The sequence below is a fragment of the Pleurodeles waltl genome, chromosome 4_2 (genome assembly GCF_031143425.1).
Source record: "Pleurodeles waltl isolate 20211129_DDA chromosome 4_2, aPleWal1.hap1.20221129, whole genome shotgun sequence".
Taxonomy (NCBI): Eukaryota; Metazoa; Chordata; class Amphibia; order Caudata; family Salamandridae; genus Pleurodeles; species Pleurodeles waltl.
The window spans coordinates 979028260-979055102 of NC_090443.1; the positions used below are offsets into that span (position 1 = coordinate 979028260).

General features: G+C 46.3%; 1 protein-coding gene across 3 annotated transcripts in view; it reads right to left on the reverse strand.

Moving 5' to 3' along the window:
- LOC138293556 (E3 ubiquitin-protein ligase HECTD3-like) overlaps positions 1-26843 on the reverse strand; it is a 393674-nt gene that overhangs the window by 177446 nt on the left and 189385 nt on the right. For all 3 annotated transcript variants that reach the window (XM_069232817.1, XM_069232818.1, XM_069232819.1), the window contains exon 9: positions 4188-4269. In XM_069232817.1, coding sequence (XP_069088918.1) covers positions 4188-4269 — 82 coding nt within the window. The remainder of the gene's footprint in view (positions 1-4187; positions 4270-26843) is intronic.

Sequence of the window (26843 nt, forward strand, 5' to 3'; positions counted from 1 at the left end):
AATATTAGCAATACTTCCAGGAGGACATCAGAGAACAAAAAGCAGAATCACAAGACAAGTAGTATGGTCACGTAGTGGTCTGCACTCAAAATAGTAGTGTACACTTAATTACTGTATGTCAAGTACAAATACAAGTCCAAATCCCAACCGCTGATCACCAATGTTAGAAATGGGGTCTTTAGTTGACAGTCAGGTTACCCCCTGTTCAAGCAAGGACCCTCACTCTAGTCAGGGTAAAAGAGAATCACCCTCAGCTAACCCCTGCTTACCCCCTTGGTAGCTTGGCAGAGCAGTAGGCTTAACCTCAGAGTGCTAGGTGTAAAGTATTTGTACCAACACACACAGTAACTTAATGAAAACACTACAAAATGACACAACACCGGTTTAGAAAAATAGGAAATATTTATCTAAACAAAACAAGACCAAAACGACAAAAATCCGACATACACAAGTCAAGTTATGAATTTTTAAAGATTAAACTCAAAAATAGCGCTTAGAAACAAAAATGCTTCGATGAGATGTTAACACGGCGTCGTGACGGAGTCGTTCCCAACAAGCCGACACCAGCGGCGCCGGACACGGAGTCATGTAGACCCCCAAGTACAGTACCTTTGGTGAAGAGTGAAAACAAGCCAATGCGCGAAGTCGGGGATTGCGGCGTCTGTGCGAAACATTGAATCCACGTGCTTCGAGCGGCGTCGGTCACAACGGGGTGCGGCGACTTTCCACGGAGCCGCGGACTTCAGCGGGGCTGCAGCGGCATTGGGCCTACGAAGAGCGTTGAGTTCCAGCGAAGGACACGCCGTCAGGTGCAGGCGGCGTTACCGGATTCAGCAGCGGCGTTGGTCCGGAGTCGTCCGAAGTCGATTTCCTTGGATTTCCACCAGCTTTCCTTTCAAGGGCCCAGGAACTGGATAGGGCACCACTTGTCAGAGCAGGAGTCTCTCCAGAGACTTCAGGTGCTGGCAGAGAGAAGTCTTTGCTGTCCCTGAGACTTCAAACAACAGGAGGCAAGTTCTACATCAAGCCATTGGAGATTTCTTCACAAGATGGAAGGCACACAAAGTCCAGTCTTTGCCCTCTTACTCTGGCAGAAGCAGCACTGCAGGAAAGCTCCACAAAGCACAGTCACAGGCAGGGCAGCACTTCTTCCTCAGCTATCAGCTCTTCTCCAGGCAGAGGTTCCTCTTGGTTCCAGAAGTGTTTCTGAAGTCTGTAGATTTGGGTGCCCTTCTTATACCCATTTTAGTCTTTGAAGTCACCTTTCTTCAAAGGGGACTCACACCTACTTGTGAAATCCTGCCTTGCCCAGGCAAGGCATCAGACACACAGCAGGGGGTTGGAGCCGGCATTGTCAGAGGCAGGCACAGTCCTTTCAGATGAGAGTGACCACTCCACCCCTCCCTCCTAGCAGAGATGGCTAATCAGGAAATGCAGGTTACACCCCAGCCCCCTTTGTGTCACTGTCTAGTGCGAGGTGAAAAAAACCCAACTGTCAAACTGACCCAGACAGGGAATCCACAAACAAGGCAGAGTCACAGAATGGTTTAAGCAAGAAAATGCTCACTTTCTAAAAGTGGCATTTTCAAACGCACAATCTTAAAATCAACTTTACTAAAAGATGTATTTTTTAATTGTGAGTTCAGGGACCCCAAACTCCACATGTCCATCTACTCTCTAGGGGAATCTACACTTTAATCATATTTAAAGGTAGCCCCCATATTATCCTATGAGAGAGACAGGCCTTGCGACAGTGAAAAATGAAATTGGCAGTATTTCACTGTCAGGACATATAAACCACATTACTATATGTCCTACCTTATCCATACACTGCACCCTGCCCTTGGGGCTACCTAGGGCCTACCTTAGGGGTTCCTTACATGTAAGAAAAGGGAAGGTTTAGGCCTGGCAAGTGGGTACATTTGCCAAGTCGAATTTACAGTGTAAAAATACACTTACAGACATCATTCCCCTGACCCATGTTTGGCCAAGGTTTTGTCATAGTTGAGGTTTATTCTGTAGTAGTGAGGTGTGGTGGTGCCACTTTCCACCTAGTGTTTACATGATCGATGAAAAATTCTGTGTGACAGTTTTTTTCTGTAGAGGGTTTCAATATGGATGAAAGAAGACTGGCTCTTGTGACCTTTTAACCAACTCATTTTAGGGTCTTCAAAGTAAAGGACTTCAACTAGGGTGAGTTTCTTGCGAGTTCTGGCAAACCTGTGCAAGTGTAGATGTGAGTGTTTGATGTCAAGCAGGAGGTAGAGGCATCTGAAGGTGTGGTCTTGCTGCCCTGCTTATATGTGGGGCGTTGAAAGGAGCCACGAGAAGAGAGGTTTGTAACAACCCCATGGATTTTGCAACCTCTGCGTCCTTTTTCATTTTTTCTAGTGTTTGGTCCACCTGTGTTGCATTCAGGAGTGTCTGTTGTATTTCTGGCAAGATATGCGTAGCCAATCGTGTCTGCGCAGCAGTATGCTGGTATTGATACCCCTGGCAGCTGTGTCCACCGGGTCTAGGGCACATCCGATTGAGTTATTAGAAATGAGCTTCCCTTTCTGAACAATTTGATAACCTCTCTTTTTATAATTGTCAAGAAGATGTTGGAGGAGTACCACCATTTTGTCCCAGTGGGCCCTGTTGTACCTTGCTAACAACACTTGGGTGTTAGCAATTAACCAATGGATGGCTGCTTGTGCTGCAACTCCTTCCCTGACACATCTATACATTTAGACTATCTGGTGGAGGGACATCCGCTGTTGTCTGCAAATTTTCTCTTTTGTGGGCATTACATACTACCAGTGATTCTGGGGCTAGTTGACCTTTGATGAAAGGTGGTTCTAAGGGTGTGGCTTTGTACTTTTTATCCACCATTGGTGTAATAACCCATGCCCGCACTGGATCTTTATAAACGTCATCCGAGTGACGGAGCATTCCTTTTAGCATGGGCAGATATTGACATGCCTTAGCAGTAGCTTAAAGTGGGTTTAAAAGAAAATCATCCACTATTGGGTCTTTCTGTGAAGGGACCTGGTGATATGTAGCTGCCCTAGCAAGGAGTTCTTGGAAGGCTGTTGCCTCACCTGGAGGTGAAGGTTTAGCTGGGTAGAGGTATGGGTTTGTATCCCCAGGAGGGTCAGTGTCATAAGTGTCCCAAGGATCTATGGGCTGTTGACCTGCCTCATCGCCTCCTTCCTGATCCCCGATGTAAGATTGTGGGGAGCCCTGTGGAGTAATATCAGCTATATCACTGAGTGAGTGATGTGGCAATGAAGAGGAAGGTAGAGGAGGTGGTGGGGAAGCAGGCAAAGGTGGGTGAATAGGACTAGTTGCAATGTCCTCCTCCTTTTTGAGAGCTGCTGGAAGATCAATGGCCTCCCTGAAAAGAAGCTGGTGCTTGGATGGAGTAGGTGCTGCCTGCACTCCCTTTGCCAACATCCGACCAGTAGAAGGCTGAATGTGGATCTTCTTTTGTTTCGGATCGAGTCTTTCAGACATAGGGGCTCATTATGTACATGGCGGTCTGGGCCGCCATGCCAGCAGTGGCGGTAAATACCGCCATCCGGCATGGCGGCCCAGACCGCCATATAATGAACTGCCCAAAATCCCACAGCGGAAGACACCGCCAGCGTTAATGCTGGTGGGTTGCGGTGTAGTCCTATCCAACAGCAGCGCTGCCCTCCAGATAATGATACCCATTCTGCCAGCCTTTTCCCGGCGGTTCACACCGCTGGGGAAAGGCTGGTGGAATGGGTATCTTGGGGCGATTTGGAGCCCCACTTGGCATGGGCAGTGCAGGGGCCCCCGTGCAGTGCCCCATAGTGCAGGTCACGATCTGCGCGACGGGTGCTGCTGCACCCGTCGCATACCAACATTGGCGGCGGCTCCATTTGGAGCCGCTTTCAATGTTACAGCCCAGCAGGGAAAACATTATGCAGCCGGCGGGGTGGTGGTTGCGCTGGCAGTCTTCTATTGACCGCCAGCGCTGATCTCGGCGTTTTTTACTGCCGAGATCATAATGAGGGCCATAGTCTCTAGTACGGGTTCCGGTGATGAGATGGAAGGTTTTGGTACCAAACTTGGCCTTTGTTTCAGAGCAGAGGTGGTCAGAGCTGAAGCGGTGGAAGCCTGGGTGCTCAGAGCTGATGAGTTAAATGGGTCTTCCACATCTTTTCAGATATACATACCTTTAACTGGTTGAATGTTCCCACAGTATGAACCCATCCTGGGACAATGTGGTGCAGAACACGGTCTTGCATTTTTACAAACCTGTAAAAAAGAGGACAAGTTAAAATAATATGGAAGTTGGGCTTAGGATAATAGATGGTCCTGGTGCTCCAAACATCTTCCTAAAGTGAGTTTATCATTCAAATACGAAGCTGATGGCAGGCTCCCCTCCATCAATTTATCTGACAACCAATTTACTACATAGCACCATTTCTTTCTTTTATTCTAAAATCTGCAGAATTTACAGATCAAACAGCCCGACCTCTGCCCAAGTTAGGTGTAAATGTGCTCAGTAGTTTTTAGTATATAATTGAGAAAACAGTTATGGAGTTTTTAATGAGAAACACAACTTTTGAGATCACTCCACAACACTGGTACCTTTAACCAACCAAAACAAAATATGGATACTTCAGAGGCTAACAAAGGTGTTTAATCCCACTAATTTTTTCTATTCGCTGTGTGTATATGTGCATAATATATATCTGCACATATATGCATGTACACATCAAATATATATATATATATATATATATATATATATATATATATATATATTTATATACACACACACATTAAATATATATCCTTTTAGCTACTGGATAGTTATATTGAGGACAAATTTCCCATAGGAAATTGATTTTTTGATTTGCTTATAACTTTGGCTTAGTTTGACGAATCATCACTAAACTTTCCAAACAAAAAAGTTAATCCACGTCAGCTCCTTCCTGGAACAGTTTGGAGTAATCTATCAAGCAAGTGTCGAAAATAAAGTAGGGTCCCAATACGCATTTTCCCCATGCAATTTTCCATAGTAAATACGACACACCTAGAGTCAAAATGGCTCAATGGGATTACAACAAACTTGCCAGAAAGTTAGACCCTTTACCCATAAAGTATGCTTTTTGTGATTTGGTGTAAATTAGTTCTTCAATTTTGGGAAATTAGGGATTAAAACGTATGGAAAATGTCACTTACCCAGTGTACATCTGTTCGTGGCATAAAGTGCTGCAGATTCACATGCTATGCATAGCTTCCGCCATCTAGTGTTGGGCTCGGAGTGTTAAAAGTTGTTTTTCTTCGAAGAAGTCTTTTTTCGAGTCACGGGATCGAGTGACTCCTCCTCTCGGTCATAGTGCGCGTGGGCATCGTCTCCTTTGTTAGATTGTTTTCCCGCAAAAGAGTGTAGGAAGGAGTGATAGAGTAAAAGAATGCAAATGTGCTATAAAAATAATAACTAAATAAGATGTCCATGCAAATGTAAATGTATATACATATATACAAATAAGAACTGCAACGACTACAGGCTTCCGGGGAGGGGGAAGGATGCATGTGAATCTGCAGCACTACATGCCACGAACAGATGTACACTGGGTAAGTGACATTTTCCATTTGATGGCATGTGTAGCTGCAGATACACATGCTATGCATAGACTAAAAAGCAGTTGCCCTCAGAAGCAGTGTCTAGCCTGTAGGAGTTCAAGTTGTTTGAAATAATGTTCTTAGTACAGCTTGCCCAACATTGGCCTGTTGCTTTGAAAACACATCCACCCAGTAATGCTTTGTAAATGTATGTGGTGTAGACCATGTGGCAGCTTTGCATATATCTGCCATTGGTATGTTTCCTAAAAAAACCATAGAAGCACCTTTTTCCCTAGTGGAATGAGCTTTAGGTGTAACCAAAAGTTGTAGTTTTGCCTTGATGTCACAGGTTTGAATACATTTAATAATCCATCTAGCTAATCCTTGTTTAGAGATAGTATTACCTTTATGTGGTTGTTGAATGTCATGAAAAGCTGTTTAGTTTTTCTAAACTCTTTTGTTCTATCCACATAATACATTAGAGCTCTTTGAAGGTCAAGAGTGTGAAGGGCTCTTTCAGCAGTAGAATCTGTCTGTGGGCAGAAGACCAGCAATTCCACTGGCTGGTTAATGTGAAAAGGCGATACAACCTTTGGCAAGAATGTTGGATTAGTTCTATGTACAATTTTATGCTTGTGTACTTGGAAAAAAGGTTCCTCCAGAGTGAATGCCTGAATTTCACTAACTCTTCTTAATGAAGTAATTGCTACTAAGAATCTCACACAAATGCATGGGTTCAGATGGTGGCCCCATTAGTCTTGTAAGTACAATTATTAGATTCCAAGCAGGAACTGGTGGGCTTCTATGTGGAATAATATGTTTTAGTCCTTCCATGAAGGCTTTAAAAACTGGAACTCTAAAGAGAGCGGTATGTTGTATAGTTTGTAAATATGCTGATATAGCTGTAAGATGAATTTTAACCCCTTCCCCGCCACGGACGTAATGGTTACGTCCATGGCAGCGCCCGTGTGGCGCCATGGACGTAACCATTACGTCCTGAATGCTGCCCTCGGGAGAAGCGCTAGCGCTCCTCCCGAGGGCCGCCCCCCCACCCCCCTAGGTCAGGGCTGACAGGGGAATCCCTTCCCCTTCAACCCCCGACCCCCCCCACCCCCCCTGTGACGTCAGCGCGCGAGCGCGCGCTGACAATCACACAACCTCCCCCATTGCGCTGGAAGCAGAGCTTCCAGCGCGATCGAAAGAGAAATGCTCAGCATTTCTCTTTCGATCACGTGGGGGAGGCCCGGAGGGGCTTCAAAGGGAAGGAAATGTATTTCCTTCCCTTTGAAGTCTCTCCGAGGGTTTCAAAAGCCGGATTGCTTGCAATCCGGCTTTTGAAACCCCACTAGACACCAGGGATTTTTTTTTTTTCTATGAAATTGACAGAAGGGAGCGACCCCTTGGGCAAGGGTCGCTCCCAGGGGGTCATTCTCTAGACACCAGGGATACTTTTTTTTGGTTTGTTTTTTTATTTGTTTTCTTTTGTTTTTTAGGTGTGGGATGCGACCCCTTAGGCAAGGGTCGCTCCCATAGGGGGAAATTATATTTAGGCCATTTCTGCCCCCTTTGGGGGCAGATTGGCTTATTTTTATGAGGCCAATCTGCCCCCAAGGGGGGCAGAAACCACTAGACACCAGGGAGTTTTTTTTGTTTGTTTGTTTTTCACGTAAGGGGAGCGACCCCTTAGGCAAGGGTCGTTCCCTTGGGGGGCAAATTTATTTTAGGCCATTTCTGCCCCCCATGGGGGCAGATCAGCCTATTTTTATTAGGCCGATCTGCCCCCACGGGGGGCAGAAACCACTAGGCAGCAGGGATTTTTGTTGTTGTTGTGTTTTACAGATGGGGAGCGTCCCCTTAGGCAAGGGTCGCTCCCCTGGAGGGGCAAATTGTATTTAGGCCATTTCTGCCCGCTTTGGGGGCAGATCGGCCGATTTTAGGTCAATCTGCCCCCAAGGGCGGCAGAAACCACTAGGCACCAGGGATCTTTTTTTTGCGCCGTCACGCAAGGGGAGCGACCTTGTAGGCAAGGGTCGCTCCCCGGGGGGGGTGAGGGGGGCAAATTTATTTTAGGCCATTTCTGCCCCCCCTGGGGGCAGATCGGCCTATTAGTATTAGGCCGATCTGCCCACAGGGGGGGCAGAAACCTCTAGGCGCCTGGGCAAATAGTTTTTTTTTTTGTTGTTTTTTTTGTTTGTTTTTTTAGAGATGGGGAGCGACGCATTAGGCAAGGGTCGCTCCCCTGGGGGGCAAATTGTATTTAGACCATTTCTGGCCCCCTTGGGGGCAGATTGGCTGATTGTAGGTCAATCTGCCCCCAAGGGGGGCAGAAACCACTAGGCACCAGGGATCTTTTTTTTGCGCCGTCACGCAAGGGGAGCGACCTTGTAGGCAAGGGTCGCTCCCCGGGGGGGGGGGGTGAGGGGGGCAAATTTATTTTAGGCCATTTCTGCCCCCCCTGGGGGCAGATCGGCCTATTGGTATTAGGCCGATCTGCCCACAGGGGGGGCAGAAACCTCTAGGCGCCTGGGCAAATAGTTTTTTTGTGTTTTTTTTTTTGTTTGTTTGTTTTTTTAGAGATGGGGAGCGACGCATTAGGCAAGGGCCGCTCCCCTGGGGGGCAAATTGTATTTAGACCATTTCTGCCCCCTTTGGGGGCAGATTGGCCGATTGTAGGTCAATCTGCCCCCAATGGGGGCAGAAACCACTAGGCACCAGGGATCTTTTTTTTGCGCCGTCACGCAAGGGGAGCGACCTTGCAGGCAAGGGTCGCTCCCCGGGGGGGTGGGGGGGCAAATTTATTTTAGGCCATTTCTGCCCCCCTGGGGGCAGATCGGCCTATTGGTATTAGGCCGATCTGCCCCCGGGGGGGGCAGAAACCTTTAGGCGCCAGGGCAAAAAAAAATTTGTGGGGTTTTTTTTTTTGTTTGTTTGTTTGTTTTTTTAGAGATGGGGAGCGACGCATTAGGCAAGGGTCGCTCCCCTGGGGGGCAAATTGTATTTAGACCATTTCTGCCCCCCTTGGGGGCAGATTGGCCGATTGTAGGTCAATCTGCCCCCAAGGGGTGCAGAAACTACTAGGCACCAGGGATCTTTTTTTTGCGCAGTCACGCCAGGGGAGCGACCTTGCATGCAAGTGTCGCTCCCCGGGGTGGGTGGGGGGGCAAATTTATTTTAGGCCATTTCTGCCCCCCTGGGGGCAGATCGGCCTATTGGTATTAGGCCGATCTGCCCCCGGGGGGGGCAGAAACCTTTAGGCGCCAGGGCAAATTTTTTTTTGTGTGGGTTTTTTTTTGTTTGTTTTTTTAGAGATGGGGAGCGACGCATTAGGCAAGGGTCGCTCCCCTGGGGGGCAAATTGTATTTAGACCATTTCTGCCCCCCTTGGAGGCAGATTGGCCGATTGTAGGTCAATCTGCCCCCAAGGGGGGCAGAAACCACTAGGCACCAGGGATCTTTTTTTTGCGCCGTCACGCAAGGGGAGCGACCTTGCAGGCAAGGGTCGCTCCCCGGCGGGGTTGAGGGGGCAAATTTATTTTAGGCCATTTCTGCCCCCCCTGGGGGCAGATCGGCCTATTGGTATTAGGCCGATCTGCCCCTGGGGGGGCAGAAACCTCTAGGCACCAGGGCAAATTGTTTTTTTTGTGGGTTTTTTTTGTTTGTTTGTTTGTTTTTGTAGAGATGGGGAGCGACCCATTAGGCAAGGGTCGCTCCCCTGGGGGGCAAATTGTATTTAGACCATTTCTGCCCCCCTTGGGGGCAGATTAGCCGATTGTAGGTCAATCTGCCCCAAGGGGGGCAGAAACCACTAGGCACCGGGGATTTTTTTTTTGGCACCAATGTCACGCAAGGGGGGGCGACCCCATAGGCAAGGGTCGCTCCCGGGGGGGCAGGGGGGTTGGGGGGTGGGGGGTGGGGGACAAATTTATTTTAGGCCATTTCTGCCCCCCCTGGGCCCGGCTGAGCTAGAGGCCAAAATCCACAGGTAGGCACTGTTTTCTATGAAAAAATGTGATGTGTCCACGTTGTGTTTTGGGCCATTTCCTGTCGAGGGCGCTAGGCCTACCCACACCAGTGAGGTATCATTTTTATCGGGAGACTTGGGGGAACGCTAGGTGGAAGGAAATTTGTGGCTCCTCTCAGATTCCAGAACTTTCTGTCACTGAAATGTGAGGAAAACATGTTTTTTTAGCCAAATTTTGAGGTTTGCAAAGGATTCTGGGTAACAGAACCTGGTCAGAGCCCCACAATTCACCCCATCTTGGATTCCCCTGGGTTTCTAGTTTTCATAAATGCGCTGGTTTGCTAGGTTTCCCCAGGTGCCGGCTGAGCTAGAGGCCAAAATCCACAGGTAGCCCCTGTTTTCTATGAAAAAATGTGATGTGTCCAGGTTGTGTTTTGGGCCATTTCCTGTCGCGGGCGCTAGGCCTACCCACACAAGTGAGGTATCATTTTTATCGGGAGACTTGGGGGAACGCTGGGTGGAAGGAAATTTGTAGCTCCTCTCAGATTCCAGAACTTTCTGCCACAAAAATGTGAGGAACATGTGTTTTTTTAGCCAAATTTTGAGGTTTGCAAAGGATTCTGGGTAACAGAACCTGGTCCGAGCCCCGCAAGTCACCCCTCCTTGGATTCCCCTAGGTCTCTAGTTTTCAGAAATGCACAGGTTTGGTAGGTTTCCCTAGGTGCCGGCTGAGCTAGAGGCCAAAATCTACAGGTAGGCACTTCGCAAAAAACACCTCTGTTTTTTTCCAAAATTTAGGATGTGTCCACGTTGCGCTTTGGGGTGTTTCCTGTCGCCGGCGCTAGGCCTACCCACGCAAGTGAGGTATCATTTTTATCAGGAGACTTGGGGGAACGCTGGGTGGAAGGAAATTTGTAGCTCCTCTCAGATTCCAGAACTTTCTGCCACAGAAATGTGAGGAACATGTGTTTTTTTAGCCAAATTTTGAGGTTTGCAAAGGATTCTGGGTAACAGAACCTGGTCCGAGCCCCGCAAGTCACCCCTCCTTGGATTCCCCTAGGTCTCTAGTTTTCAGAAATGCACAGGTTTGGTCGGTTTCCCTAGGTGCCGGCTGAGCTAGAGGCCAAAATCTACAGGTAGGCACTTCGCAAAAAACACCTCTGTTTTTTTCCAAAATTTAGGATGTGTCCACGTTGCGCTTTGGGGTGTTTCCTGTCGCCGGCGCTAGGCCTACCCACGCAAGTGAGGTATCATTTTTATCGGGAGACTTGGGGGAACGCTGGGTGGAAGGAAATTTGTAGCTCCTCTCACATTCCAGAACTTTCTGCCACAGAAATGTGAGGAACATGTGTTTTTTTAGCCAAATTTTGAGGTTTGCAAAGGATTCTGGGTAACAGAACCTGGTCCGAGCCCCGCAAGTCACCCCTCCTTGGATTCCCCTAGGTCTCTAGTTTTCAGAAATGCACAGGTTTGGTAGGTTTCCCTAGGTGCCGGCTGAGCTAGAGGCCAAAATCTACAGGTAGGCACTTCGCAAAAAACACCTCTGTTTTTTTCCAAAATTTAGGATGTGTCCACGTTGCGCTTTGGGGTGTTTCCTGTCGCCGGCGCTAGGCCTACCCACGCAAGTGAGGTATCATTTTTATCGGGAGACTTGGGGGAACGCTGGGTGGAAGGAAATTTGTAGCTCCTCTCAGATTCCAGAACTTTCTGCCACAGAAATGTGAGGAACATGTGTTTTTTTAGCCAAATTTTGAGGTTTGCAAAGGATTCTGGGTAACAGAACCTGGTCCGAGCCCCGCAAGTCACCCCTCCTTGGATTCCCCTAGGTCTCTAGTTTTCAGAAATGCACAGGTTTGGTAGGTTTCCCTAGGTGCCGGCTGAGCTAGAGGCCAAAATCTACAGGTAGGCACTTCGCAAAAAACACCTCTGTTTTTTCCCAAAATTTAGGATGTGTCCACGTTGCGCTTTGGGGTGTTTCCTGTCGCCGGCACTAGGCCTACCCACACAAGTGAGGTATCATTTTTATCGGGAGACTTGGGGGAACATAGATTAGCAAAACAAGTGTTATTGCCCCTTGTCTTTCTCTACATTTTTTCCTTCCAAATATAGGAGAGTGTGTAAAAAAGACATCTATTTGAGAAAAGCCCTGTAATTCACATGCTAGTATGGTCACCCCGGAATTCAGAGATGTGCAAATAACCACTGCTCCTCAACACCTTATCTTGTGCCCTTTTTGGAAATACAAAGGTTTTCTTGATAGCAATTTTTTACTCTTTATATTTCAGCAAATGAATTGCTGTATACCCGTTATAGAATGAAAACGCACGTCAGGGTGCAGCTCATTTATTGGCTCTGGGTTCCTCGGGTTCTTGATGAACCTACAAGCCCTATATATCCCCGCAACCAGAGGAGTCCAGCAGACGTAACAGTATATTGCTTTCGATAATCTGACATTGAAGGGAAAAGTTACAGAGTAAAATGTAGAGAAACATTTATGTTTTTTTCACCTAAATTTCAATATTTTTCTTTTTCAGTTGTTATTTTCTGTAGGAAACCCTTGTAGGATCTACACAAATGACCCCTTGCTGAATTCAGAATATTGTCTAGGTTTCAGAAATGTTTAGGTTTCTGGGATCCAGCATTGGTTTCATGCCCATTTCTGTCACTGACTGGAAGGAGGCTGAAAGCACAAAAAATTGCAAAAATGGGGTATGTCCCAGAAAAATGCCAAAATTGTGTTGAAAAATTGGGTTTTCTGATTCAAGTCTGCCTGTTCCTGAAAGCTGGGAAGCTGCTGAGTTTAGCACCGCAAACCCTTTGTTGATGCCATTTTCAGGGGAAAAACCACAAGCCTTCTTCTGCAGCCACTTTTTCCAATTTTTTTGAAAAAAACAAAATTTTCCCTGTATTTTGGCCAATTTCTTGGCCTCTTTCAGGGGAACCCACAAAGTCTGGGTACCTCCAGAATCCCTAGGATGTTGGAAAAAAAGGACGCAAATTTGGCTTGGTTAGCTTATGTGGACAAAAAGTTATGCGGGCCTAAGCGCGAACTGCCCCAAATAGGCAAAAAAAGGCCTGGCACAGGAGGGGGAAAAGGCCTGGCAGCGAAGTGGTTAATAGATGAGAAAGCTAAATTTGCCTTTTGCAAATGAAGTAGGTAGGATACGATATCTTGTATAGATGCTGTAAGTGGGTCAATGTTTTTAGATTGACAGTGATAAACAAAACATTTCCACTTGTTATCATAACATTGTCTAGTTGTAGGTTTGCATGCTTGTTGGAGCACTTCCATAAAGTCCAATGGAAGTTGTAAACATCCAAATTCTATGACTTCAGGAGCCAAATCGCTAAGTTGAGAGCACTGGGATTGGGATGTCTGATTTGACCTTTGTTTTGTGTTAACAAATTGGGTCTGTTTGGAAGTTTGCAGCAAGGTACTACAGACAGATCTAGGAGTGTTGTATACCAATGCTGCTGTGCCCAGGTGGGGGCTATCAGTATCATGTTGAGAGAAGCTTGACACAGGTTGTTGACCAGAAATGGAATTAGTGGGAGAGGGGGGAAAGCGTAAGCTAATATCCCTGACCAGTTGATCCATAGACCATTGCCCTTGGAGAGCAGGTGTGGGTGCCTGGACGCAAAGTTTTGGCATTTTGCGTTTTTGCTTGTTGCAAAGAGGTCTATTTCTGGTGTCCTCCATCTTCGAAAGTACTTGTGAAGTACCTGAGTGTGAATATCTCATTCGTGTAGCTGTTGGTGTGTCCTGCTTAGCAGCTCTGCTAGCCGATTGTGTATTCTTGGGATGTATTCTGCTAGTAAGTAAATATGATTGTGAATTGCCCATTTCCAAATTGTTTGGGCTAGAAGGGACAGTTGAGATGAATGTGTCCCTCCTTGTTTCTTCAGATAGTACATGGTTGCCATATTGTCTGTTTTTATCAAGACAGTTTTGTGTTTGAGAAGTGGTTGAAATGCTTTTAGGGCAAGGAACACAGCTAACAATTCTAAATGGTTTATGTGATAAGTTAACTGTTTGGAGTTCAATTCCGCCTGTATGGTATTTTTGTTGAGCTCCCTAACCTGTCATTGATGCATCTGTTATTGTGATTTCAGGCACAGGGTCCTGAAATGACCGCCTCTTCATTAAATTGCTGTGATTCCACCATTGAAGGGACTTGTGCGTCTGGCAGTCTAATAACACTAGATCTTGCAATTGACCCTGTGTCTGAGACCATTGTTGTGAGAGGCACTGTTGAAGTGTTCTCATATTTAATCTTGCATGCGGTACTACTGCTATGCAGGATGCCATCATTCACAATAACTTTATGACAGACCTTAGTGTGTAACGTTGATTTGGCTGTATTTGTGTTATGTGGTTTTGAAAAGCTTGTATCCTTTGTGTATTTGGATAGGCTAAGGCTTTCTGTGTATTTAGAATTGCACCTAGGTAAGGTTCAACCCGTGCTGGTTGAAGATGCGATTTTTGGTAACTGACAGTGAACCCTAACGTGTGAAGGGTTTATATTGAGTGTGTTGTTGACATTGTATAATAGTGTTTGATTTTATTAGCCAATCGCCTAGATAAGGAAAGACATGTATGTGTTGTCTTCTTAGATAAGCTGCTACAACTGCTAGACATTTTGTGAATACTCTTGGAGCTGTTGTTATGCTGAATGGTAGAACTTTGAATAGGTAATGCTTTCCCGCTATCAGTGCTTTAAATGGGTCGGTACTGTCCGGTACTGAGTACCAGCACTTTTTTATTTTGAGCGGGAGAGTACCGGTACTTCTCAAGAGAAACGTTATACTTTTAATTGGAGAGTACTGGCACATCTCATAAACAAGCAGGTACTCTGGCACAGAGTACCTGCACTTTAATTTTTCCATTTCAAGCACTGCCCGCTATCACAAACCTTAGGAATTTTTGGTGAGCTGGATGTATGGGGATATGAAAATACGCATCTTTGAGATCTAATGCAGTCATGTAATCTTGTTTTTGTAGTAGTGGAATGACGTCCTGCAGAGTTACCACGTGAAAGTGTTCTGACAGGATATATAGATTTAGCGGTCTGAGAGTGCCATCCTTTTTGGGAATGAATAAGTATAGTGAGTATGCCCCTGTTCTGTGTTGAGTTTTTGGGACTATATTCTATTGCCTCTTTTAGTAGTAGCGATTGTACCTCTTGTTGTAACAGAACGTTGTGTTCTGGTGACAGCTTGTGATAACGAGGAGGAATGTTTGGTGGGATAGAAATTAATTCTAGGCAATAACCATTGCTGATAATTGAAAGTACCCATTGGTCTGTGGTGATATTTTGCCTTTGGGAGTGGAATTGCTGTAGTCTTCCCCCCACAGGAGATGTGTGGGATTGTGGTATGCTTAAGAAGTCACTGTTTTGTTGGAGTGGTAACACTTTTTGAGGCCTGGAATTTTCCTCTGGCTTTGAAGTGTTGGCCTCTATAAGAGCCTCTAAATCCTCCTCTCGGTATTGTTGTTGGCCTTGTTTAGGCTGGGAGGTAGAAGCATCTGTAGATTTGGGCTTGAATCCTCCTATAAATTGTTGTTTACGAAAGGAGTCTCTATAAGGTGTTGTGTATAGGGCTCCCATTGCTTTTGCAGTGTAGGAATCTTTCCTGAGTTTTTCGATTGTGGTGTCAACCTTAGGACCAAACAGGTGTTTTTTGTCAAATGGCATATTTATTACTGCTTGTTGTAATTCTGGTTTGAATCCAGAAGATCTCAACCATGCATGTCTACGTATGGCTATAGCAGTATTTACGCTCTTAGCTGCTGTATCTGCATCAAGAGCAGACCTTATCTTGTTGTTGCTTATTGCCTGACCTTCTTCAACAATTTGTTGAGCCCTTTTTTAATAATTCCTGCATTTCGTCCCAGTGTACCCTATCATATCTTGCTAGCAAGGCTTGTGAATTGGAGATGCGCCATTGGTTAGCTGCCAGTGTAGCTACCCTCTTGCCAGCAGCATCAAACTTACAGCTTTCTTTGTCAGGGGGATGGTTATCCCTTGACGATTAGCTATTGGCCCTTTTTATGGCAGCACCGACGACAACAGAGTCTGGTGGTACCTGATGTGTGATGTAAGCTGGATCTGTAGGTGCAGGCTTGTATTTTGTTAAAATCCTAGCCTTAACATGTTCTTTAAATATTTTGTCTGCATGTCTGATCATTCCAGGCAACATTGGGAGGCACTGGTAACATGAATGCGTGGAGGATAGTGTATTGCAAAGGAAATCCTCTTCTAAAGGCTCACTATGCATGAGTACTCCATGGTACACAGCTGCCCTTGAAATGACCTGTGTGTATTCTGTTGTATTCTCTGGTGGCGAAGGTTTGGAAGGATAAAGGTCTGGGTCATTTAGTGGTATGGAATCTGGATCACACAGATCCAAGGGATCAACTGTATCACCATGCGAATAAGTGTGTAACTATGTTGGTAAACGCAGTGGTGGTGTGCCAACTGGTGGTGGAGGGAAAGAAAGTTGTGGTGAATGTGGTGGAGAATTTTGCAAAGGTAATGGCTTCTCCTTCCTTTTAAAAATCTTTGCTGGAGCAGTATCAAGATGTTCTTGAAAAGTTGTGGAGGAGGTGCAGCAATAAACCTCCCAGTCTCTTTGTGGATATGAATCCTTGACTGTTTTTCATCCATGATCTCGGGAATAGGTTGAATGTCAGTGTCTTCAGAAATATATTCTGATGTTTTTGGTGATTTGGAGGACTGACAATCTAATGTCTTTGAGCTCTGCTTTAATTGGCTCGAAAGTCCTTCTTCCTGTGTAAATGAATATTTTTTTGGGCTCCGAAGTTGACAATTTTTTCTGTCCCGAAAATACACCCTGTTGTTTCAGCTCCGAAGCAGGATGGCGAGGTTTCAACTCTGAAGAGAGTGGACGCTGACTCAGGTCGGATGTGGCGCTTTTGATAGATTTGTTCGATTTCGGTATCGAAGCTGGTGTGGCCTTTTTCGGCGCTGAACCCGAAGGTCAGTCGCCGATTATTTTCTTTGGGGTCAAACCATGGCTCTCTGGCAGTGGTGCACCCAAGGCCTTTGAACGTCTTTTAGTAGTGGGCGTAGGGGCAGTTGTACTTACATGCTGAGCCACAGTGATGGGTTAGCTATCCTCCTCCAACTCTTCTTCAGAGTCGGTGTCCTGAATGGAAACTGCCGTCTAAGCCTGTTCTTCCTCAACGGTGTCGACGTATTCTGTATTCTTCTACGCCATTTCAAGTCTTCTGGCTCTCCAGTCACGCAGTGTTTTTTTCAACCGGAACGACCGACAGGCTTCACAGTCTTCTTCTCGAAGGTCGGGAGAAAGACAGAGATTACATACCACGTGTTGATCTGTATACGGAAATTTCGCATGGCATTGAGGACAGAATCAGAATAGAGTCCTATCCATTAGGCTTCGGCATGGTGGCCTGAACAGGGCAGAGTTGGGCGAGCGCACCCAAAAGGGCGCAATCTAGTTTTTGACTGTACTATCAGCTCAACTATAGATGGAAACGCGATCGAAACAATACCGACGGTCAAATAAAGTTATATAAAGTTTCCGAATCGAAACTCTCAGAGCAGAGGAAACACCTCCGAACCCGACAGCAGAAAGAAAACAATCTAACAAAGGAGTCGAAGCCCATGCACACTGAACGAGAGGAGGAGTCACTTGATCCTGTGACTCGAAAAAAGACAACTTGTAACACTCCGAGCCAAACACTAGATGGCGGAAGCTATGCATCGGCAGCTACACATGCCATTGAACATATATATATATATATGTGTATAAATATATATATATATATATATATATATGTATATATATATATATATATAATGACTCAGAGAATCCACAGATGCAACAGATCCAAAAGTAACATATGATCGGCTGCCATAATATCAAGTAAGATACTGTGGCACCCATTTTAGAGCTCAAGGACTCTGCCCTCTTTCGGAGGAAAAAGATATAAAAAGCACACATAGGGGGAAGGGTAGGGACACTGTGACCTGCATGGCCTGGTGGGTGGATCCCAGATGAGCTCCCAGGGAAATACATATATATATATATATTTTATTTTACTGCAGATCTGCTGTAAATTTTCAGCTGCAAATTTTTTTAATCAAACAGCATGGGTCAGGCCGTGGGGTCTGTGATTTTTTAGATTTTTAAGGGTGGGGGCATGCAGTCCCCCTCTCCTAGTTATTAGAAGGTCCCAGAGACCGCAACCGAGGAGGCCAATGCCATATTTGTGGGGAGTGGGTATTGTTTCCCCTCCCCAACCCTTTGGAAGGCCCCGGGGATCCCATCTCCCAGGACCAATTGCATTTTTTTGGGAGAGGGACCCTTCCGTGAGCAAATTAGTGGCCTGAGGGCCCCCAACCCATGGATCCTGATGAGGAACAATGTCCCGGGCACCCCATACCCAGGACACTTTCTTGTTCCCTGCCTGGGAGAGTGCAGGTAGGGAATACAAATTTAATTCCCTGCCAAAACCTTCTCTTGCTTGTGAGCGGCAAGAGCAAAAATAAAAGGCAACTGAGCCGGCTCCTGGTAGCACGCAGAATGGGTGCGGGCAAGGGAGCAGCCTGGGCCATGGGGCCCATGAGCTCCCCCCCATACACTCCCAGTGATTACATATCAAACCCAAAATTGTGGTTGTCGTGGTGCTCCAAGAAGGGTAGGGGCACCACCTACAATTTTAAAAAGTGTTGTAGGGGGAGGAGAACAATACAGCTTACCCTTAGGAAAGTTATTGAAAAAAACAGTAAGTCTCGGGGGGTCACTGGGTGTATGACCCCAGGAGAACATACCGTGTTTTTTTACACTCCAAACTGGAGCTGCAATCTCTTCAGCTAAAGTACGGGGATCTCTTGTGTTTTTTTCCAGGACTGCATTTTGTGGTCTAAAGAGTGTTAAAGAAAGACTCAAACATCCATACATAGTTGTTTGAAATACAAATGCTTTATTTCAAGTTTGTTTGTGAAAGTAATTTTTATGTATTGGTATGAGTGCATTTATAAGATTTATTTTGGAATATGGTTATTGATAAATTATTGTGATGTTTTTTCGATAAAGCCAATGTCTACTTTAAATAGATGATGTGCTGACCCCTTGCTAACACCAAACTACCTGCCTTTTAATAGTTTGGTATACTGACTCTGACAAAGCCAGTGGCTCACCCTACTTAAAAGTCAACTCTTTAAATTGTTATTTTACATTAAAAACCCTAGAAATTCACAAAAACAAAATCAAAGTGACATCATAGTTAGGTCTGATATTAATATCTTACTTTACATTAAAAAACTCTCAGAAATCATTGAAAAAACAAAGGTTAAAGTGAAGTTATAATTAGGTGAAAATGTACCATTTTAAACTATAAATGCCACTGACATTGAGCAGAGTTAACTGAAGTAAATGTAACTAGCATTGCATTGCTTATGACCTCACATATTCCATCACTCTTTTTTAAAAACTTTATTTGTATTTTACTGAACCACAAGACAAGTTAACAAACATACATTGTTGGCATAGCATGCACCTTATCTGTCATACAACAAAAGGATCAAAAGTACTGTGCAGCATTAACAACAGCACTAGAATCAAGCACGCCACAATTCTGCCTTAGGATAAGGCTCTGCAAGTCTATCAGGGTTATGTAGTTGATGGGTGTTACCAGTGTGGTGGTGCATTGCATACTTTAGTAAGAACAAAAACTGGGTAAAACTGGGTACGGGTAGGGTCAGTGGTTGAGGATTATATCCATGGTAGATTGATTCAGGGCGAATGGCCTACGATAACTGTTATGGGATGATTATCACAAAAGAGGGAGACACCCAACTGGTGGGTGTTGCACTGCAGTGACAGGGGGTCTTGGGGACTTGCGGATCACCTATGCATTGTTGAGTCAAGCTTTCCCAACTATGACCTCTAGCAGTATCGTCGGCTAAAGTTGGCGGGAGTCGCAGTCTCTGTATATAGTGGGAGTTTTGGGTCAAGGTTGCAAACTATCATCCCAAGTGTGCTGCCGAAAGAGCATGAATATCACTGCCCAATGGTTAGAGATGGCTAGGCGGTGGAAATGCTATGCTCTTCACTGCGTAGCACCTCTTCTTCCACCCCAACACCTATTCATTGGCCCTCTGCAGGACAGATGGCAGAGTGTTCACTTGCCAGTGTACAGTGATTGTACAGTGATTGTGCAGATTGCTAACAAGAGTGCCAATGCTGTGAACCAAGTGCGTAACTTGTGCGTTTTTTATGCTTGTAGATGCCTAAGACACAGGCCTCGCACGTTTGCAGGTCTGTTAGCTCTGTCATTTCCCTAGAGGTATCATGAACCATGGTCCAATAGTGGTGTAACATAGGGCAAGTCTGCAGAATATGACAGAGATCTGCGTCAAACTGGGGGCAGTGCAGGCATGTAAGGTGTGCCGTGGGGTAGTACCAGTTCAAGCAGGCAGGGGTGGATATGCCCTGTGCAGTATATAAAACTGAACGAACCATGAATTACGGGAAACTCTCTTGGGGTATAATAGGGCCACTTCCCACTGGGGAAGTCTTGTAGTTCCCTGCCTATTTCTGCCTCTGTTTCGAACAGCTCTCTTATTGCTCGATAGAGCCATGTTATGAGGTGCCACCCAGCACCCCGTTGTGTATATGGCCTGCAAGACCAGGTGCAGTGCTGGTTTCTGTGTTATTGAGTCCCCATAACGTACTCATGGAGTTGCGCAGTTGATATGTGATGAATTGTCCGGGTGGTGGATTGTAATCTATGCTTAACTATTCAAATGTGTGGAGTAAGCTGTCTCCATAAATGTCCCTTAGAGTGCAGAGGGCGTTGGCTGTCGAGGTTGTCAGTGCACGCTTTGTGTGATGGCCCACAAAGTGAAGGAGACCTGCCAATGGCATGTTAGGAGCATGGTCAATGGGGGCGAGGGGAAGTGACTGCCAAAAGGTCACCTGTGCCTTGATACCAGCTAGTACCCTGTGGAGGCTGCCTTCATACAGATCTGGTATGAAGTGGTAAAGTCGGATTCCAAGGTAACAAACCACCTCTGGGGTCCACTGGAGGTGCATGTGGCCCATCGTAATGGTTTGTTGCGGAGCCCTTGGGTGTAAAGGGAAGACCGTGGATTTAGCCCAATTAATCTGGAAGCCACAGACTGTAGCAAATTCGGCTAAAGTGTTGTGTAGTGTCGCAATGGTCACCCAGGTGTCTAAGATATACTAGCATGTCATCCATGTACAGTGAAATCGCGTGAACTCTGTCCGACAATGGAATTCCCCAATGTTGTCCCTCCTTCCGCAGTAGGACTGCCACTGGCTCCATCACAACATGAGAGACAGTTGGCAACCCTGTCGCGTGCCTCGCCGGAACAAATCTGAGATCAGAGGGCCCAGGCACACACAGGAAGAGGGGTTACTATATAAAAGGCGGGTGCATGCCAGGAGACGTTTCCAGACTCCAATGCAGGGCAGCGCCTAAGAGATAGTCCCAAGAAAGCCTGAGGCCTTCTCCACGTCCAGGATAAGCGCTGCAGCATAAGAGAAGGAACTACGCACCTGATCCTGGACGTGGAACAAGCCCTGGATATTTTGTGAGGTGTTCTGCCTGGGGACAAAACCATTCTGATCGCCGTGGACCAGCACTGGAACGACTTGGGAGATCCAACCTGCCAAAATCTTGCCTAATATTCTGTAATTCACTCCTAAGATAGCTATTGGTCTGTAGGAGCTTGGTAAAATGTAAATTTAAAAATGTAAATTTTGCACTTGTATAGCGCACTACTCACCCGTTAGGGTCTCAAGGCCCTGTACGCATACCACTGTGGAACCCCTCCTGGCTTTTCCCTGTGAGGCACCCACTCCTGGGCAACCCCCAGGGTGAAGCCAGGCATCCAAGCGCTGTCAGGGCCGTTGTGGAGATTAAGCAAGCTATTGCCCAGACTTACAGAGTGGGACCTATTAATTAGATTAGGCCCCGAGGCGAGAATTATCTGGTCCAAGGGAATTGAGCCCAAGACCCACAGAGGCGGGAATTGAACCCTGGTCCCGGGCCAGATCTCTGCATCAGGGTCTGCCGCTCTAACCATTATGCCACACTTCTCCACTTTGGATGTCGATTGGGTTTACGGACCGAGACCAGAAAAGAATTCCAAAGGGATCCAGGCAGGGTCCCTAGTTGGAGGGCCTCCTTGTACACCGCTGTTAGGCGGGAGGGACCTATTTGGATGCGAAGGTAGAATAGTACTCAAGTGGGAACCATCCAGGCCAGGAGTCTTGCTTCATGCCAAGTCTTTAATGGCCCGGTGGACCTCTTGGATTGTGATTGGGGCATCTAGTTCTGCCCTGCTGGCCACCAGGATGTACGGGAGGTCGATTTGTGACAGGGAGGCAGTAAAGGTTGTTGTGGGAACTTCTGTAGGGGAGTCATAAAGGCCAGCACAGTAATGAGCAAAGTCCCGGAGTCCCCAGAATCCCGCCAGCTCGAGAGTGGATCTCTGTAATCAGAGGAGTGGTTGACTCCTGGCGTGCCAGTCAATCCAACAGGCAACCCACCCTATCTCCAAGCTGGAGGATCCTGGCTGCAAAGTTAAAACGCTGCTGACGATCCAGCTGAGACACAAGGGCCTCTTTCGCTTGGATATTTTGGGCAGTGATATCTGCGTGTGCTTCAGGGTGCCTATCTAAGGTGGCCAGGTGTGATTCCGCTGCGCGTATTTCTCTGTCTAGTGTCCTGCGGACCTCTACTATGTCCTTTATACAAACTCCCCATGTTACGACCTTGAATGTGTCCCACTCTACAGCTTAGCTCTCCACTGAGTTGTGATTATCTGCAAAGTACTGCAGTATGTGGATGTCTTGCGTATCCCAAAATGCAGGGTCGTCTAAGGTGTTGCGTTAGAGACACCATAGAGGGACTGATGGTCGCAGAGGCAACAGCACATATTTCTTGTGTGCGCTGCATGGTCTGCCACAATTCTCCCAAGGTAGTTGGAGTGCCTCATATTGGGGAGGAGAGAGTGTGAGCATATAAAGCGATTCAGACAGATATATGGTTGATAAGGTGGAGAATAAAAGGAATATAATCTGTCTGAGGGTAATCACATGCAACATATATCTGTGACGGTCCAGTGTTTGGCCCATGCACAAAGGTGTGCCGATTTTCGGCACAGGGGCATGTGAGGTACGGGAGGGGGCGACCTATCCAAAGTTCTGTCGAGAACAATATTGTAAATCGCCCCCAAGGAGCAAGGGGAGATGGATCCTGTGGGCCAGGAGTTCGGACAGTTTCCCCCAGATAAGGTGTTGGGGGCATAGACGCTGCTGATCAATATTAGCTTACCATTCAATCTACCCTACAATAGGACATAATGGCCTACTTTATCCACAATAACCCCTGCTTCCTGGAAGGGCAGGCCCGGTGTCCCCCATATCAGGGCTCAGTGTGTGTTTGCTGAATATGTGGTAGCATGTATGTTCCCTTGCCAGCGGCGGCATAGTCTGTGCAGTTCGACTGTGGTAGTGTGCATTTCTTGCAGGAGTATTATATTAGTGTTTTGGTGGTGCACATATGATTGAACCATGTATCTTTTCCCTGCTAAGTGCATGCCCCCACATAAAGCGTAAGGAATGGTATGCTATAAAGTGATTGTATGTGGGGTGCTAAAAAGCGGCGGGGAGGTTAAGTTGAAGAGTTCCTGTCTGTCCCATGACCCTCTGTTGATTCCTTAAATGGAGCCATTCAATGTCTGGTCTTTTGTTCAGCCTGAAGGCACTGCGGGGAGGGGAAATCGCAGGCTGTAGGATTGGAATCATGTATAGGGTGTAAATAACTTGGGGAGAACAGCACAACCGGCAGTGTACCCAAACGTTGGGTATGCCGTGTCATCTACCAATGTAGAGGATGGAGTGGCACAGAAAGAATGAATTTGTATAGATGGGGCAACACTTTCAGGTGTGTCAGAGGAGAAGGACAGTCCGCAGGTGCAGGGGGCCACCAGAGGACATCTAGTCATCTGGCAAGAGTCAGGGGATGTAACACATTTTAAAATCTAGTCATTGCATGCCATATGATATTGAAACAACCGCCCCCCCCCCCCCCCCCATCACAGCTGCATAGTGTAGGAGGCTGGCCTGGCTTATAGTGGGTACCTTGTGGTACTTACACCCTGTGCCCGGTCCAGTTATCCCCTATTAGTAGAATAGAGGTGTTTCTAGCAGCTTAGGCTGATAGAAGGTAGCTATGGCAAAGCTTAGGCTGAACTAGGAGACATGCAAAGCTCCTACTATACCACTTATATAGCACAATATCATAAGAAAACACAATACTCAGAGTTACTAAAAAAAAGTTTGTTACTTTGTAGGAAGTAACAGATATGCAATTACTATATTAAGAAACACATTTGTTTTTACAACATTTGATATTTTAAATTAAAAAAATATAAAAATGAAGAGTTTAAAATAAAATAAAATACATAATAAGATTACATAGGTAGTTTTGGAGGAAGTGAAGGAAATGAAGAAATAAATAAAAAACTAACACTGTTGGAAATTATTGCAATTAATTAAAAAATTAAAATTCAAAAAAATATTTTAGCCTTTTTCCCTCTATTTATATTTTTCTATAAGTTAAGTCATTAGTTTAAACTCTTTAATAAAATTAAAAATTACCATGATGGTGATTATCAATGATTTTAATTTTTTCACTGCATTTTATATTTAATATGGGTAGAGGATGTATATAGAATATTATATTGATTGATATCTTACGTATTTGTATATTTTTTATAGCTCTGAAGAAGTCTGTGAGGACGAAACGCGTTGGCTATGATGGATTAGATATTGTCATTGTGGATAAATAAAGAACAAAAAGTTTTCATAAGAACTCTATTGAATTATGTGATTTTTGAAGAAATGTGATAATTTTGTGGATATCAATAGACACTTCGATGTGCTAGGTCTCCTTTTCAATGTTATGAGACCATGGCTATTTGAGGTCTAGGGGGTTGGCCCTCACGACCCGCGCACCAAAAAGTGCCACAAATTGCATACACATAATATAGGAAGAAGGTGCGGTTTCAATTCACCTTGATCCCCATTTTTTTTATTTAAAAAAAAAAGGTACTTTATTTTTATGACAATATGCCAAAAGTATTTCAGTGAGTACCCTCAGTTAGAAGGTAAGTAATATACCCAGGTTATATGTACACAAACCCAAAACAGGTAAGTAATAGTTAGAAAAGTAATGCAAACAGTGTAGGATTACAATAGGATGCAACAGGATGCAATACAGTAGGTGAACATAGGTCTGGGGGCAACACAAACCATATAATCCAAAAGTGGAATGCGAATCACGAATGGACCCCAGACCTATGGGAGCTTGTAGAGGGTCGCTGGGACTGTAAGAAAACAGTCAGGGTGTCCAAGATACCCCACCCCAAGACCCTGAAAAGTAGGAGTAAAATACTCATACTGCCCCAATAGGACACAATAGTCGTGATAGGGGGATTCTGCAAGAACCACAAACACCAGCAAAACACTGAAGACGGATTCCTGGACCTGAGGACCTGCAAGGCAAGGGGACCAAGTCCAAGAGTCGCGATAGTGTCCGGGGGGGCAGGAGCCCAGGAAACCCCAGATGAAGGTGCAAGGAAGCTGCCTCTGGATTGAAGAAGCTTAGGATTCTGCAACAACGAAGAGAGCTAGGAACTTCTCCTTTGGTTGGAAGATGTCCCACGGCGTGCTGAAGGTTTCCGAAGTGTTCCCACGCAGAAATACTGCAAACAAGCCTTGGTAGCTGCAATGGTTGTGGTAGAGGTTCTTGGGTGCTGCTGGGGACCAGGAAGGACCAGGATGTCGCCCCTTGAAGGAGGAGACAGAGGGGGCGCTCAGCAACTCAGAGAGCCCCCACAGAAGCAGGCAGCACCTGCAGAAGTACCGGAGCAGGCACTTAGAAGATTTGTGAACCAGAGCTGGCTCAGAGTCACAAAGGAGGGTTCCACGACGTCGGAGTCCAACTCAGAGGGTTGAGCACTGCAGGACAGAGTGCTGGGGACCCAGGCTAGGCTGTGCACAAAGGAATCCTTGGAGAAGTGCACAGAAGCCGGGGCAGCTGCAAATCACGCAGTACACAGGTTTGCAGTCTAGCGTGGGGAGGCAAGGACTTACCTCCACCAAACTTGGACTGAAGGATCACTGGACTGTGGGAGTCACTTGGATAGAGTTCCTGTGTTCCAGGGACCACGCTCGTCAGGATGAGAGGGGACCCAGAGGACCGGTGATGCAGTCTTTTGGTGCCTGCGTCAGCAGGGGGAAGATTCCGTCGACCCACAGGAGATTTCTTCTTGGCTTCCAGTGCAGGTTGAAGGCAGACACCCCCCAGAGCATGCACCACCAGGAAACAGTCGAGAAAGCTGGCAGGATGAGGCGTTACAATGTTGTTTGTTGCGGTTTTGCAGGCGTCCTGAAGCAGTCAGCAGTCGATCCTTGGCAGAAGTCAAAAAGGGAAGTGCAGAGGAACTCTGGTGATTTCTTGCATTCGTTATCTGAAGAATACCCCAGAGGAGAGACCCTAAATAGCCAGAAAAGGAGGTTTGGCTACCAAGAAAGGAGGTTTGGCTACCAAGAGAGCTAAGAGCCTATCAGAGGGGGTCTCTGACGTCACCTGCTGGCACTGGCCACTCAGAGCAGTCCAGTGTGCCCCCAACACCTCTGTTTCCAAGATGGCAGAGGTCTGAGACACACTGGAGGAGCTCTGGGCACCTCCCCTGGGAGGTACTGGTCAGGGGAGTGGTCACTCCCCTTTCCTTTGTCCAGTTTCGCGCCAGAGCAGGGCTGGGGGATCCCTGAACCGGTGTAGACTGGCTTATGCAGAGATGGGCTACTCCTCCCCAGCCCTTCACACCTATTTCCAAAGGGAGAGGGTGTAACACCCTCTCTCAGAGGAAATCCTTTGTTCTGCCTTCTTGGACCAGGGCTGTCCAGACCCCAGGAGGGCAGAATCCTGTCTGAGGGGTTGGCAGCAGCAGCAGTTGCAGTAGAAACCCCAGAAAGGCAGTTTGGCAGTACACAGGTTCTGTGCTAGAGACCCGGGGGATCATGGAATTGTCACCCCAATACCAGAATGGTATTGGGGTGACAATTCCATGATATTAGACGTGTTACATGGCCATGTTCGGAGTTACCATTGTGACACTATACATAGGTAGTGATCTATGTATAGTGCACGCGTGTAATGGTGTCCCTGCACTCACAAAGCCCGGGGAAAGTGCCCTGAACGATAT